This window comes from Strongylocentrotus purpuratus, unplaced genomic scaffold (genome assembly GCF_000002235.5).
Source record: "Strongylocentrotus purpuratus isolate Spur 01 unplaced genomic scaffold, Spur_5.0 spur5_scaffold_17, whole genome shotgun sequence".
Taxonomy (NCBI): Eukaryota; Metazoa; Echinodermata; class Echinoidea; order Camarodonta; family Strongylocentrotidae; genus Strongylocentrotus; species Strongylocentrotus purpuratus.
In genome coordinates, this window is record NW_022145602.1 from 8426504 (window position 1) to 8440157 (window position 13654).

The 13654-nt window shown below is 35.5% G+C and overlaps 1 protein-coding gene across 2 annotated transcripts in view; it reads left to right on the forward strand.

Moving 5' to 3' along the window:
* The first annotated feature begins 1611 nt into the window (after positions 1-1611).
* The window catches only part of LOC105443116, a 61657-nt gene continuing 49614 nt past the window's right edge, over positions 1612-13654 (forward strand). The window contains exon 1 of one of the 2 annotated variants that reach the window (XM_030988626.1): positions 1612-2433. In XM_030988626.1, coding sequence (XP_030844486.1) covers positions 2374-2433 — 60 coding nt within the window. In that variant the 5' untranslated portion in view covers positions 1612-2373. The remainder of the gene's footprint in view (positions 2434-13654) is intronic. The other variant, XM_030988627.1, reaches the window with a different exon arrangement.

Genomic DNA, 13654 nt, shown 5'->3' on the forward strand with positions numbered 1-13654 from the left:
CAATTTTGTTTCTTTGTCACAAAATGATAAGAATGATAATATATTGTATTGTCTTACATATAAGTGCTGTATAATCAAGATATATATAGTAGACACGTGTACGGACACTATAATAACACTATTGATAACAAAGTTATATAGCTTAAACATTAACATGCTTAGATCGAATTACGGTAATCGAGTATAACATGGATACTTACAATGTATAAAGCTTAGCATTAAGCTACAAAGAGATGATTTTTCTAATGGATTTGAAAGATTCTGGAGAATAGCTTAAGGGAGATTGCTTCATGAAAGCACGTGAAAAGTGTCTTTATGAGAAGGATTTTAAACGAGCTTATTAACACTCTAAGTTATTGAGATTGTGAATGGTACATGTAACTGCAAGATTGATAAAGTAAATGTAGTTATGAATTATATTAATTTATTTATTTATATCTTCTTCAAAAAGCAGGTTAAGTCAATCAGTACAAAAAATATTTACAATGACACGCTGCTGCCACATACAAAATACATGGGGGGGGGGCGGGGGGGGGGAGGTTAACATGAAATACTAGAAAATGTCCATATACAACTAATAAGTGACATAGTTGCGAGAGTTACTAAAGTTAGGGAAAAAATAAACAGGTAATATAGGATAAAAAAACCATGTGATTACAACACATTGATATCTACTTGACATTTCATTTTCAAGATTGAAAAAGATTGATTGTGCATGAAACGCGACCGCAACGATTCTCGAAAATCAGTAGGACAATATCATGATCACATGATCAATAATAATAATAATAATAGTTCGTTCTTTTATATTATATTTTATATATGACATGCAATAGGGTATTTAAGCCATTGGGTTCATTTCTCGAGTGTCTTTGCGATTGTGTTATATTCGATCAAGTCACATAATAAATATTCAATTTATATGCAGTGTGCATAATGGTGGATGTTAAAGAGTGGTCAAAAAATTTGAACAAATTAATTTTGTTTGTATCACAAATTGAAGCGATTTTTCGATAAATTCATGAGTATTTCAGTGAACTCTTTTTTTCTTCGTAAAATCTCACATTTCAATCCTATTCAGTCCAGTTGTTAGAATGAAAGGGAATTAGTGAGAAAATACCATTACGATGATTGATGAACACAATAGCCAGTGCGGAGATAAAGTATTCTACCTTGCGGTAGAGCACCGAGTATAGATGAGGAACGGGATTTTCCCGTGGTTGTTGCATAGTTGAACATCAAAGTAATTTTGTTTTATTTGGCTCCACGAAATGAAAAACGCACCTACTTGGAAGCAATGCTTGTAAGGTGTAGGTTCACACAATATTGATTTAAACTTTAAACATTCATAACTGAATTTTGAAAATTACGGAATGAAAAAAAAAAACATGACAGACAAACAAAAATGAAACAAAAACGAATAAGAACAGTAAGGGGGAGATAGTGTGGACAAACGGGAAAGGAGGGAAAATAGCAGAAAGAGAAGAAGACCAGTGAAAGAGAGAGAGAGAGAGAGAGAGAGGGGGGGGGGGGGGGGGGGGGAGAGAGAGGGGTATAGGCAGAGAGACAGAGACAGACAGAGAGAGAGAAAGGGGTAAAAAGAGAGCGAGAGAGAGAGAGAGAGAGGTGGTGGCCATTGAGGAATCATTTTGGAGTAGTATCAATTTATGAAAAAAAATCGAACAAGTCATAAACAAGTCACAATTTCGTTGTGGAAAAATGACCAGTCCGGTCAAATACGAAAAACTGGGGATCTAGTTATTTTACTCCAACATGTCTACACGCAATTTAGTGGCGTAGCCAAGAATCGACTAAAGGGGGGGGGGGGGCGAAATCTTACCAAGACCGAGGGGGCAAAATGTTTTTTTGATTAAAGTTATTACATTTTTACAAACTCTGACAGCTCACTTTTGTTTGTTTTTAAACCCGGCAAGGACACTGATGCCCCCATCACCCCCTAGAAATATTAATGTTTAATCACGTTTTTTTCCATGTAATATGATTAGTAGTTCACTTTTTGCCCATGCGCTTCGCACGCAGTACGTTTTATTGTCATACTTAACCTGGCAGATCAACTGTGACGAAATTGTTTTCATAAATTGTGACGTATTTCTTTCACACACACGCGCTGAGTCAATGCTAACTCATTTATTGACATCACACATGCCCAGTGAACACACACCTCACGGACGTATTAATATTTCCATCCTCGTTCAGTGGCACGCACTGAGAGACCAGCGAATCTGCAATCCAACTCTCCCCGGCTCAAGCGGGGGTCCGGAAGCGCTCGCGCTCGTAGATACCCGCAAACTACGTTGGATCTTTAATACCTGTACACAATTTCGGTGGTTGAGGAGTTAAACTTTTGTTCTGATGTTGTTTGGACGATTGACTTTCAAAATGAGAGCGGTTGCTTCCCTCCTCCTTTTATCGGTGAGTACACGTTTAGTCATGCCCCAATTTAGACTCAGTTATGGTAAAGGGATGCTTGCTTTAGATTTTGATAATCTATGATTATTAATATGCCTATCTAATTAAGGGGGTAATGCTGCGATCGGTGTATTGGCGATGCGAGCCGGGGCCGCAAACTTGTTGTCACTTACCAATAACACTTACATTCAACATTCTTGCATTACATTTCAACAACTGGACATTGAAGTTTTACATGGTTAATGTGTGTTTATTGCCGACTAAGTGTTATGCAATGGTATGTCCATGTACTGTGTTTGAGAGGTGTTTTTATTTTTGTCTTCTTCTTTTTATTCTTTCTCATTCCTCTTCTTTTTTTCCCTTTCCAATTATTATTCTTAATTGATTGTACTGTAAATGTGTTATTAGCATTTGAGATTGCTGATGTTTTACACAAGTTTGGATAATAAATTCATTTTTGAAGATACCACTTACATTCGTCCACGCCTGCAGAATTAAATTTTAATATCAAAATCAATATCAATATGCATATTAAAGTTAATGTTAACCCATTGCTTACGGGAACCTGGTGGTCCCTGTGTAAAGCCTATGGGAATTGGATAATTCAGTAGCCAACGGGTTAATATTCCAGTCTTACTAATAAGCCGAGCAAAACATGTAATACAGTGTTTAACCCAGAGATTCTTTCAGTTGTTCATAATTATGAGCTTTTTGCCCAGATCGAGAGAAAAAAGAAATATACATAAAACAAAAAGGGGCAAAATCTCACATCCCTCGTTTTTTGTAAACTATAGATAACACAGTGAGACTTTCATTAAGTATTCATACAAGTTTCAAGTTTTTCAATCCATTCAGATTACTTTCTTGTTTTATAATCAGGCATTTGTTTGGTGATGGTGAAAAAAAAAAAAAAATCATGTTTGTGATTTTTTTCTTCTTAAAAAGTCGAGCAGAAGACCATAGTCTGAAACTCGGTTAAATTAAAGGATATCCTCTTGCATTACAATTACTGTAATCATGTGACTCTAGGTGGTGTCAGACACAATTTTCCCGATCCATCTTGAATTATTCTGATAATAGCTATCTAGATAATTCACTTTCGTAGGTGACAGACAGGTGACAGACAGGCTAAGAACTATCTAGATAACTATTATCTAGATAATTGGCCTCTGTCTGACACCGCTTATCTTTGTTAAATGCTATCATTAAGGATCTTCATTTGACATAAACCTGTCTAGAATACCCTTTCAAGGGACTTTATTTCACATATCTACACAGTTCACAATAACATATAGGCCTGCATGTATACATATACAATTAAAACATGATCTTAGCATATCAGTCGAAGCTTTTACCTGTTTTTCATTTACTTTTGCTTTTGTTTTAGAATTTAAATGTGACACCAATTCATACTTCAAATCAGATAAAGAGAGTTCGATATACCATCCAACTTACTGTTTGTTTTCAATATGTTAACGTACATACGCAGTTCATATAAATAAAATATTCAGCAAAAATAATCAAATTTTTTACCGAGTAATTATCTAACTTGCCTATATCATATCCAATTACTTACGTCTTCTCAATTGTGTGCATATCTCATCCAAACAAATGATATATCATGTAATTGTATAGATGTTAAATATTTGAGTTCGGAACGCCCCTACAAATCCGGAATAATGTGTTTTATTTAGATATCATGATTACCTAGATTTGTAACAATATCTACATTGTAATACACAAATGGCGTAGAAAAAAGGAGGTCCAGGAGGAGTGCCGCCCCTCACACTTCGGAAAGAAAATATAAGAACAAAATGAGGGACAGAGGGGGATCGAGGGGAGAAATAGGCAAATATTCAGGAAATTTTACATGAGGGAAAAATACTCGATATGAAGGCCTACGCCACGAATTTGCCATTCTGCGTTTAATTACAACTGTAACAACTTATGAAGATAATTGCTGTTTTACAGGAAATACATCTACAATCTGCTATATATAGATGTATAATTTTATCTCATTTAAACATGTGATTAAGTGCTTGTTATAAATATTTATGTATGATTTTATCTGTCATTATGTATCTGAATAAAGATTTATAAATAATAAAAAACAGCAACTATAACCACTCATAACTTTCACCGGAATTTCCTCAAATTTTACTGATCGATTTCTATCATTTACCTGCAGTCTATAAAGTCGGAGTGGATCGACTTCCAATGAAATGATTTGTAGGTCGTTTTACTCTTAATCACTTAGACAATTCAACAAGCATGCATAGGCATTGAACCTATTGAAGTGGGGCTTTAAATAACACATAATGCACCACAAGACGCTATAGTTCTTGAAAGAATCCACTAATTACTTTCAACATGTAATAACTGAGCAAGCCCTCGAAATACACCGTCTCATATACCAACATATATTACTTCCAATGAAATCATTATAACAAAAACAAAAAAAAATCGCTTAGAGAATTCAACAGGCGTTCCCTTTAAAGTGGGCCTTTATTTAACTCAAAAAGGCATCAAAAGGCGCTCTATATAATTATTGAAAAAGAATCCACAAATTACTATTAACAATGAACAAACCATCATGCAGTAAGAGACATAACGTAATATATGACTTCCCATTTTAGCAATCATGAAAATGTCGGAAACATCGTCTAATAGCTCAGGTTAATGACCGGCTCCCATTTCGCGAATGACATCCATAGGTGAGCTTATTTGATTTCACGATTTTGACACCTTATTGCCACCGACTTTACGAACACCATATCCGCATATTCATGAGTTTTAAAGGGCAATCCTGCTTTTGCATTAAATTCATTTGTGAGAAACCAAAATATTAGAGTAAACAGAATGGCGAAATGCTAAAGTAAATCGGACAAATAGTATGAGAGGTATGAATGTTTGATGTATGAGATCACTTGATTTATGCGAAACTTAATGTGGCAATTAAGTCAGTGGATTATGACGTATAGTCGCGGACAACTCTCCTGTGTATCATGTAAACAATATATCCTTCATTTATGATATTCTCCTAAACGCCTCTTCCCTCTGGGCTTTGTTCAAGGGATATGGTTGGCATGTAATCATAGGTCCTCGGAACGTAAATTATCCTCCTCAGTATTATATTTTGGAAAAATATGACTGTTTAGTAACCAGTTTATGTATTAGAAAAAAGGGAGACTTTCCGACACTACATCAGTCATCACATCAAAGCCATTACCGATTCAGCCAATTTGAAATTCCCATGTGCATGGTGATTACATCTTTGAAAAATCCATAAACTTTTTATCGTTTTCCCGATCTCGTTCCGCCTTTCAAAAATCTGCATCACTGATTTACCTGCTTTCTTTTGAGGTAATGTGTCATTGAGGTAGGCTCCCCTCTAACTGGACCGCCTGTGTCGTAGTTCCACGTCTTCCCTTTCTCTCAAAGATCTTTAAATTTCATCAGCTCCCCGAGCAACGATTATTATTATGACACCTTGGCTGAATGGTAGACACAGTTTGGATCAATTCTCAAGGGAAATCACGGTAGTGTGACACGTCCAAGGTCACTGAGAAATGATAATAGTCTTGTCAACACCATCTTATAACGCCAAGTACTTCAATGGTAATTCCACCTGAAAAAGCAGTATACAGTTGATTTTAAAGGTAAAGTCCAGTTATGGTCATGCGATTGCATTGTGAAAGAAACGTTGTGGAATCGATCAGAAAAGGTTGATCATCTAGCATCTAGCATCTGCAAGGTTCTGGAATCATCAAAATGATAAGAAATTTGGCCCATTCTTCGTAAAGTTACAAGCACTATACACAGAAAGATGTATATGGGACTACCCTATATCTCTCACAGACCATGAGAGAAACAAATTTACCAAATATATGAATTAGTAGGCGGTTTCCCGGCAAATTTTTTATCATCATGTATTAGTCAAAACATATCCTTTCACATGATTGGTAATGAGAGCTTCCATTTCATTTTTTGAAATTGGGGCGTTTCCAATACTGGTCTTTACCTTTAAGACGTGTACGTAACGGAGACTTGTTTTAAAAATATTCACTAATGTGTGAGGGCAAAGTTGGGGGTGGGGGTCTAAAATGATTTATGTGTCTTTTGTTTCTACGATAAACATGTGCAAAATTGATAAGAACATATTTGGTAAATTTACCTAATATGATGGTGATTAATGTCCGACCAACTTTGGGGTAATTTGGTGGCCAGTCGCGATCTTCTCGTACTAGTATTTAAGCAAAAATTACCCGAGTTGGGCCAATAGTTGCCTAAAGATTACTCATAAACATGTATACCATTATGTTTTTTTTTCTTTATTAATTTGTTAGGGGAGGGAGGGGGTACAGTGAATATTATTAATAATGAAAACATGTTTCAGTATGTCATAGAATAAGAAGGTACGATTTTGTTTCTCCGTATATATCAAGTAGTTTTAGTGCAAATTGTTCGACACAAAAGAGGGGGGGGGGGGAATGAAAATCTCACTGCGTGGTTGCAATAAAAACATCTTAAGGATATACACATTCGTGGTCAATGAAGCATGGATAAAGATTTTGGAAGCAAAAAGAATAAAAATACACATGGCAAATGGCATGTTTGTCTTGTTTGCCTAAGAGAGAAAGACACGGGGAGCGAAGGAGAGAGGGGGAGGAAGAGAGAGAGAGAGAGAGATTACAGCTGCTCATAGTATACCGAATCTTTGGGGAAATTCCACGTAATAATGTCTTTACGTGGGTAGACTTTTCCAGAGTTGACTACATTTTCAAATCTGAATAAAATAATGGTCCGCTTTATCCCTTAGTTTTAAATTATCTTGACAATGAACATTTTGTTTTCAGAACTGTGAAAACATATCATCGGAAATGTAAATTATCGTATCAGTTTCTCTTTCACATCAAGGGTGATCATACTTCTTCTATTTTCAATTTTTCATCAGATAAAAAAAAAAAAAAAAAAAAAAAAAAAATCAGTAGTGGTTTGTTTTGTAGTTACACCCTCGTGATACGGAAACTTAAAAAAAAATTGAGTAAGACACACTTTCTTTATATCGAATTGCATCGAACAAAGGGAAATGAAAGTATTATTCATTGAGGTTAACAACCGTTTGTTTTCACCGGATAATGGCGTAGCTTGCGTCCTGAACCGTGGGGGGGGGGGGGGGGGTGCAGGTTGGGGAAGTGACGGGCCAGGATGGAGGGTGGTGGGTTGGGGCTTCCATCTTTTTTTCACACTTTCCAGGGCTAGGCTAAATACTCTGTTGTTAGAGTCTAGCTTCCTAAAAAAACTCGGGATACTTACCAATTGGTAAGTCTAGAATTACCTGCCTTGCCCCGATGGGGGCACTTAATCGAAACAAATTGTGACTAACCAACAAAAACGTAAATATTTTCACACTTTTCATGGCTATGTTTACACTGTATGTTTCATCAATAGGAATCAAATCTCGGTATTGATATACATGTAGGCTTATGGAATGCGGACACTTTAACTTGAAACTTGAATCTTGAATTTTTTTGTGCCCAAAAATTAATTTCATGGGGCAATCTAGGGGCACCCCCACCTTGACAGCCTCCTTGCACGATCGGGCAGTGAGTGTTGTATGTTTCATAATGTGTACATTTTCTAGTTCAGATGTCTTACTTGGACATGGTTTGTGTGTATCATAAAAATTTTATACATGACTTCCGCAAGAATAAAACGCAATTTCGGTGATTAATATCTCGCTTCTTTGAGAAGAGGAAACGGAATACAAATCAAAACATCATTGTGCACGTACTTTTATGGTTAAACGAAAAATAGAAGACTACCTACTGACATTAGGCGCTTAATATCACCATTCTCAAATATTACAAGCGATCGTGTAATAATTCCCTGCACAGTACGATATCTCAAAGCGTTCCTCATACAATACTTATTATTTTGAATACTAGCTTCCTGATGTTATGCAAATATGAGGAAAAAGGGGAAATGTTTTTATTTTATTTTTATGCACTTTATTGTTGCAGAAAGGAGTCCAAAGTTCAGGGTTTGCTGCTTACATACAGGATATGAATAAAGCACGTACGCTATTAAAGAGAAGGTTGAGTTCAAGGAAGAGGTGACAAATAATTTGGGAGAGTTATCATTGTTATTATGCAAGTAAAGAAGAAGATCAGATAAAACATATTCGCTGAAAAGCATGGCTCTTCAAATGCATTTATATTCTAAATATGGCATGTATCAGCATAAAAATCGGGACAGATTTTTATGCCACATGTTCGTGTAGTCTCATATACATCTTTCTGTGTACAGTGCTTGTATCTTTACTAAGACTGGGCCAAACTTCTTACCATTTTGATGATTCCAGAACATTGCAGTACACACCAATTCATGTACACCTGTATATATGCTAGATGATCAACCTTTTCTGATCGATTCCACATCGTTTCTTTCACAATGCAATCGCATGACCAGAACTCAACTTTAGCTTTAAACTCGCACTGACAAGTCGTATTTGACTTAGTCTGCAAGAACAGACTCTAATCGGACACTTTACCATGGTTGTTAAAGCCTTAAGCAGAGCCTAGCTCTACCAGTCTCTATAGCCACGCAGTATGCTCTTAGCCTCGTCTCAAGTGCAGACACTGTTACACAAAGCGAAGGACAAGGATTGGTGGCTTTGTAAACTACACAATTAAGTGGACTTCACGGAAGGGCTTTAAAATAAAATTGCGAGGCAGGACATTGAGGTGATTGGAGGAGGTGGGGGGGGGGGGGGGGTAGTGATAGTCAGAGCAAAGGGATGCAAATGGGTCCGGATAGATAGTTATCTTTTCTTTTTAATTCAGTAAAATTAGCTACATGTGGAAATATTACAAAATGGTAGATTACCAGGCTTATATGAGCGTGTCGACTTAAGGAGAGAAGTAGGATAAGGTGATGATCGGGAAGGAGGTGGAGAGAGAGAGGGGAGGGGGAGAGAAAGAGGGGAGGGACAGAGAGAGAGAGGGAGAGAGATATAGCGAGAGAGAGAGGGGGAAGTGGGGGGGGGGGGGGAGGGAGGACAGAGTAAAGTCGATATACAATAAAATAGCATAGATAAATATGACTGCTTTACTTAAAACGGAAGCCCGGCCATTCAGCTAGTTTTAAAACGAGTTATTTCTATTCTAATTTAAGCCCCATACCAGAGTTACAATTCGCCTGTCACTGTCCATCTTGCATGGCCTATTGCCTTCCTTTCGTTTGAGCTATGGTTTGAGGGAAGTAACCCTTCGTAGAAAGTTGGCTTGTGTTCAAGCAGAAAAAAAAAACTTGAACAAAAACTTAACAAAACACCGGTGAACAACAGGAACAAACACGAGACCTCGAAGATTTTAAAAAGTCATGAAATTTCGGAAATTGCTAATGTTGGGAGTATTCCATTTGCAATCTCGTTGTTTTCTCGTCTATGATATATACAAAGTTATGACATATATATATATATATATATATATATATATATATTTACAGATTTTAGCTTTCGGTGCAAAAATCAATTATAAATAAGAAGAATCAAATTGAAGTGTGCTATTATAAAGAATATTATGAATATGTGTATGACACACACCAACCCTCTGCATTGCTTATGGCATATTCTCCTTATTAAAAGTAATATTAATTGATATTCGAAAGATCATTATCATTCTTCTTATCTCCCCCTTAGAATGTCACTGATATGTAACTCTGATCTTAATGATTCCGCCCCGCTTCCCATGAACATTCACATAATTGTGATGAGATCCGTCGGTTGCTTAAAAAGTTTGTTACGACGCCTACAGCCCCACCGTTCACTCTAGTTCCCAGAGGTTTAAGAAGGCTAATGGCACAAATGAATTGTCTATTTCTAATTATAGCGATATTAACAGAAATAAGTAAAGAAAAGCGAGGGTTTGGGATGAAATGATGGACGAATTTGAATGATATTCGAAGACTTTTGAAAAGTGATAATAATGAATAAGATTTTCAAACTTTTTTTATTGCGAATATTTTTCAAAATTTTGGAGAGCCCCCAAAATATGATGGCAAAATTTCACTTAAATCGTTTCATATTGTGAAAGTGGATGCTATCTAAATCACAGTTATGTACGGATATTCGAAACAAATGTGTTTGAAGTCGAATATTGATGAAAAAATAAAAAAATTATGTTTTCTGCGTACAACAAAAAACCCAAATTATGTATTCTTATATCAATACATTTTTTTCAAACACTTTTTTTTAAAGGAAAATCTTTGCAAAAGTGTATCTTACATGACACCCTCTTTCATATAGTGATACAATTTAAGTAAAAATTTGTCCTCAGATTTTGAAAAAATTTGGGATTCCAACACTTTAGAGGGGGTATAACATTGTGTGTATACATCACGTCCTATATACCTTTAATACCGTAAATAATTTCAACCGATAATGCCCTAACTTTATATTATAGTAAGAATCACAATACATAACCTTGGTGATAAATTATATGCATTTATCCAACGCAAAGAATGAAAAAGAAATTGAAACCAAAATGAATTAGGCCAATGAGAGGTTTCGCCGTAAATACCGTAAATAATTTTAACAGATAATGCCCTAACTTTATATTATAGTAAGAATCACAATACATAACCTTGGTGATGAATTATATGCATTTTTCCAACGCAAAGAATGAAAAAGAAATTGAAACCAAAATGAATTAGGCCAATGAGGGGTTTCGCAAAATGACTATCCAAATACCCAGAATCGTTTATCATTCAGTTCTTTATATTATCATACATGTATGTAGGTCAACAGGAAGTAGTTTTTGGTCACTCTTGTTTGCAGACCTTGTCCAATCCTGTGGCTTTAACCCTCACAAATGTGTCGACGTTGTCTAAATAATGATTCAAACTGAGGCTACACGTAATCCGTGACATTCTATGCCATTTCGAAGAATTCAGTTAATTCTTCAATACATACATTTATTACATGAAAAGTATCTTTAAGTACGTCATTTGCAATAGTAAATTGTGAAAAAAATCCATGCTTTAGATAAATCATGAATAACAAACACAATTGAGTTTCAGTTTCAAATACGACCGATAACCTAAATCAGATAACAGTTAAAATAATACAGTTACTATTTTCACTAACGATATCGATACAGGTGTTAATTCGATATCGATAAACACTTCATTGATCTTTGTTCTCCTGCGTAGGCCTCTCCGATTCATTTCGTTCAACAATTTGTCATATTTTGGTTGCCATGGGAACTATGACGAATTGCCCTTTACTTTTGTTTGTATATCCGCATTGTGGACAAGGGGAAATGGATGGAAAAGTTGTTTTGTTCAATGGCTGTGATATTGAATTCCGGAATTTGAAACCAACCTTGTAAGTTTGACCGGTTTTAAGTCCTGGTAGAGATTCGCCGTATTGAATAATTCGACCTTGCTGTACTTTGATATGGCCGACAAATTTATAGAATACAAATGGCAAAGACTTTCAAAAAATCGACCTAAAACAATAGGACATTCTCGTTATGTTTGTTCTACCTAGCAACAATTCATATATGTAATTTGCATTCTAAACTATTGTTATACATGTACAATTATTCGGAACACGTGAATGCAATCATTTGTAACGAGGCACTTAACAAAGAGTATATTAAATTTGATTACGTTAGGAAAATGGCCTATAGATTCGTTTGCACCTATGCAACTGTGTAAACGGCAATGACAGTATTACGTAATCCAAACATGATTTCCCAAGGCAATACAACATGCATACCAAGGAATTCAATTCAATTAAATAATGGTTTTATTCATTTTTAAAAATGCCTCGTAGTCAAAATGCTGAATTGTGCATGTTTACATTATACATGAGCTCCGTTACTTAAAATCATATTTCATTTGTTACGATCATGCAAACAGCATTGGACATACTTAAAGGTGATACAAAGTTTTGGTATGGGGTCATGAATTTGGTTCAAATGAACATATTGGACGCATATGCGGTCCTACAATATTCAGTGATCGTTGTCGAGGTTGAAATCGAGTCTAAAGTTATAAAATTGTAAATAATAAACTCTTTATGTTGTAAAGCTCCCTCTCAAGGTCAAAATATGAATTGAGCTATAAACAATGTTTCTTGACTAAAATCTACCGATTATTTGTTCCCGTTCGGAAATTATATATCACAAATACATATTCTGAGATTTTCATGGTCGCAGCTACTATTGTACGGCCGTAGGCGCTATTTGAAATTTATCAAAATTTACCGGGAGCACCAGTAAATTTTTATCTTCAATTTTTCTCGAAAGCAGAAGTAGTTTCGGGGCTAAATTTTCTAGTGCTTATAATACATCCACAGGGGCATCCAAATATATCAAAATTGTAAAGAATCACTATCCACCCAATTTTCAAAATTTCCCCAAACGTTGTATTACCTTTAACATTACTCATGTGTATAGACCGGCTTACTAATATATTCAAATTTATCGATGATTCTCTCCTGGGAAATTAATGAGTTATTCCATTAGTCTGTTATTAATTAATGTAATACAATACTTAAAATCCAGTCTGTATACATTACTTGTTGCTATGTCGGGTAAATCTCGGGCACGCTTTTGGGTTGTCAAGAAGAGACTATGTACCAAAAAGTATGCATAAAATTTGAATTTGTTAATAGCCGGTCTATTTAAAGGGGCAAACAACTTTCGTAATGTAACCACATGTACATGTACATGTATATGCCTTCGTGAAGCGCCTCGATATGAAGTATATCATTCACCTGTTCCTAACAAATGAATCTCAATAGTCATAATTCAAATTACATACATTCGTTGTTACTAGGTAGGACAAACATTATGGCTTGTCCCACCTAACGGCACGTAATTTAAGCAGTTTGCATTCTGACTAGGGAAATACAATTATTCGTAACAGGTGAATGATATAATTCGTAAGTGTAAATAAGTTTACATTACGAAAATGAACTATTGCCTTTAAAGTGACCCGGTAATATTGTTGAAAGGCTGATGAAAAAACTGCGTAATTTTTTTTTTAATTGGTATTTATTACATTCCTTCTACTGTACTAACCCTCTCACAAGCAAAAAAGCCTGAAAAAAAATCAAACCACAAAGATATTCATGGTTTTCTACGAAGACGTCACTGTGCGACACCCTCTAACAGTCAATTCTCCCAAATAATTTTTTGAATTTCTTCATCCT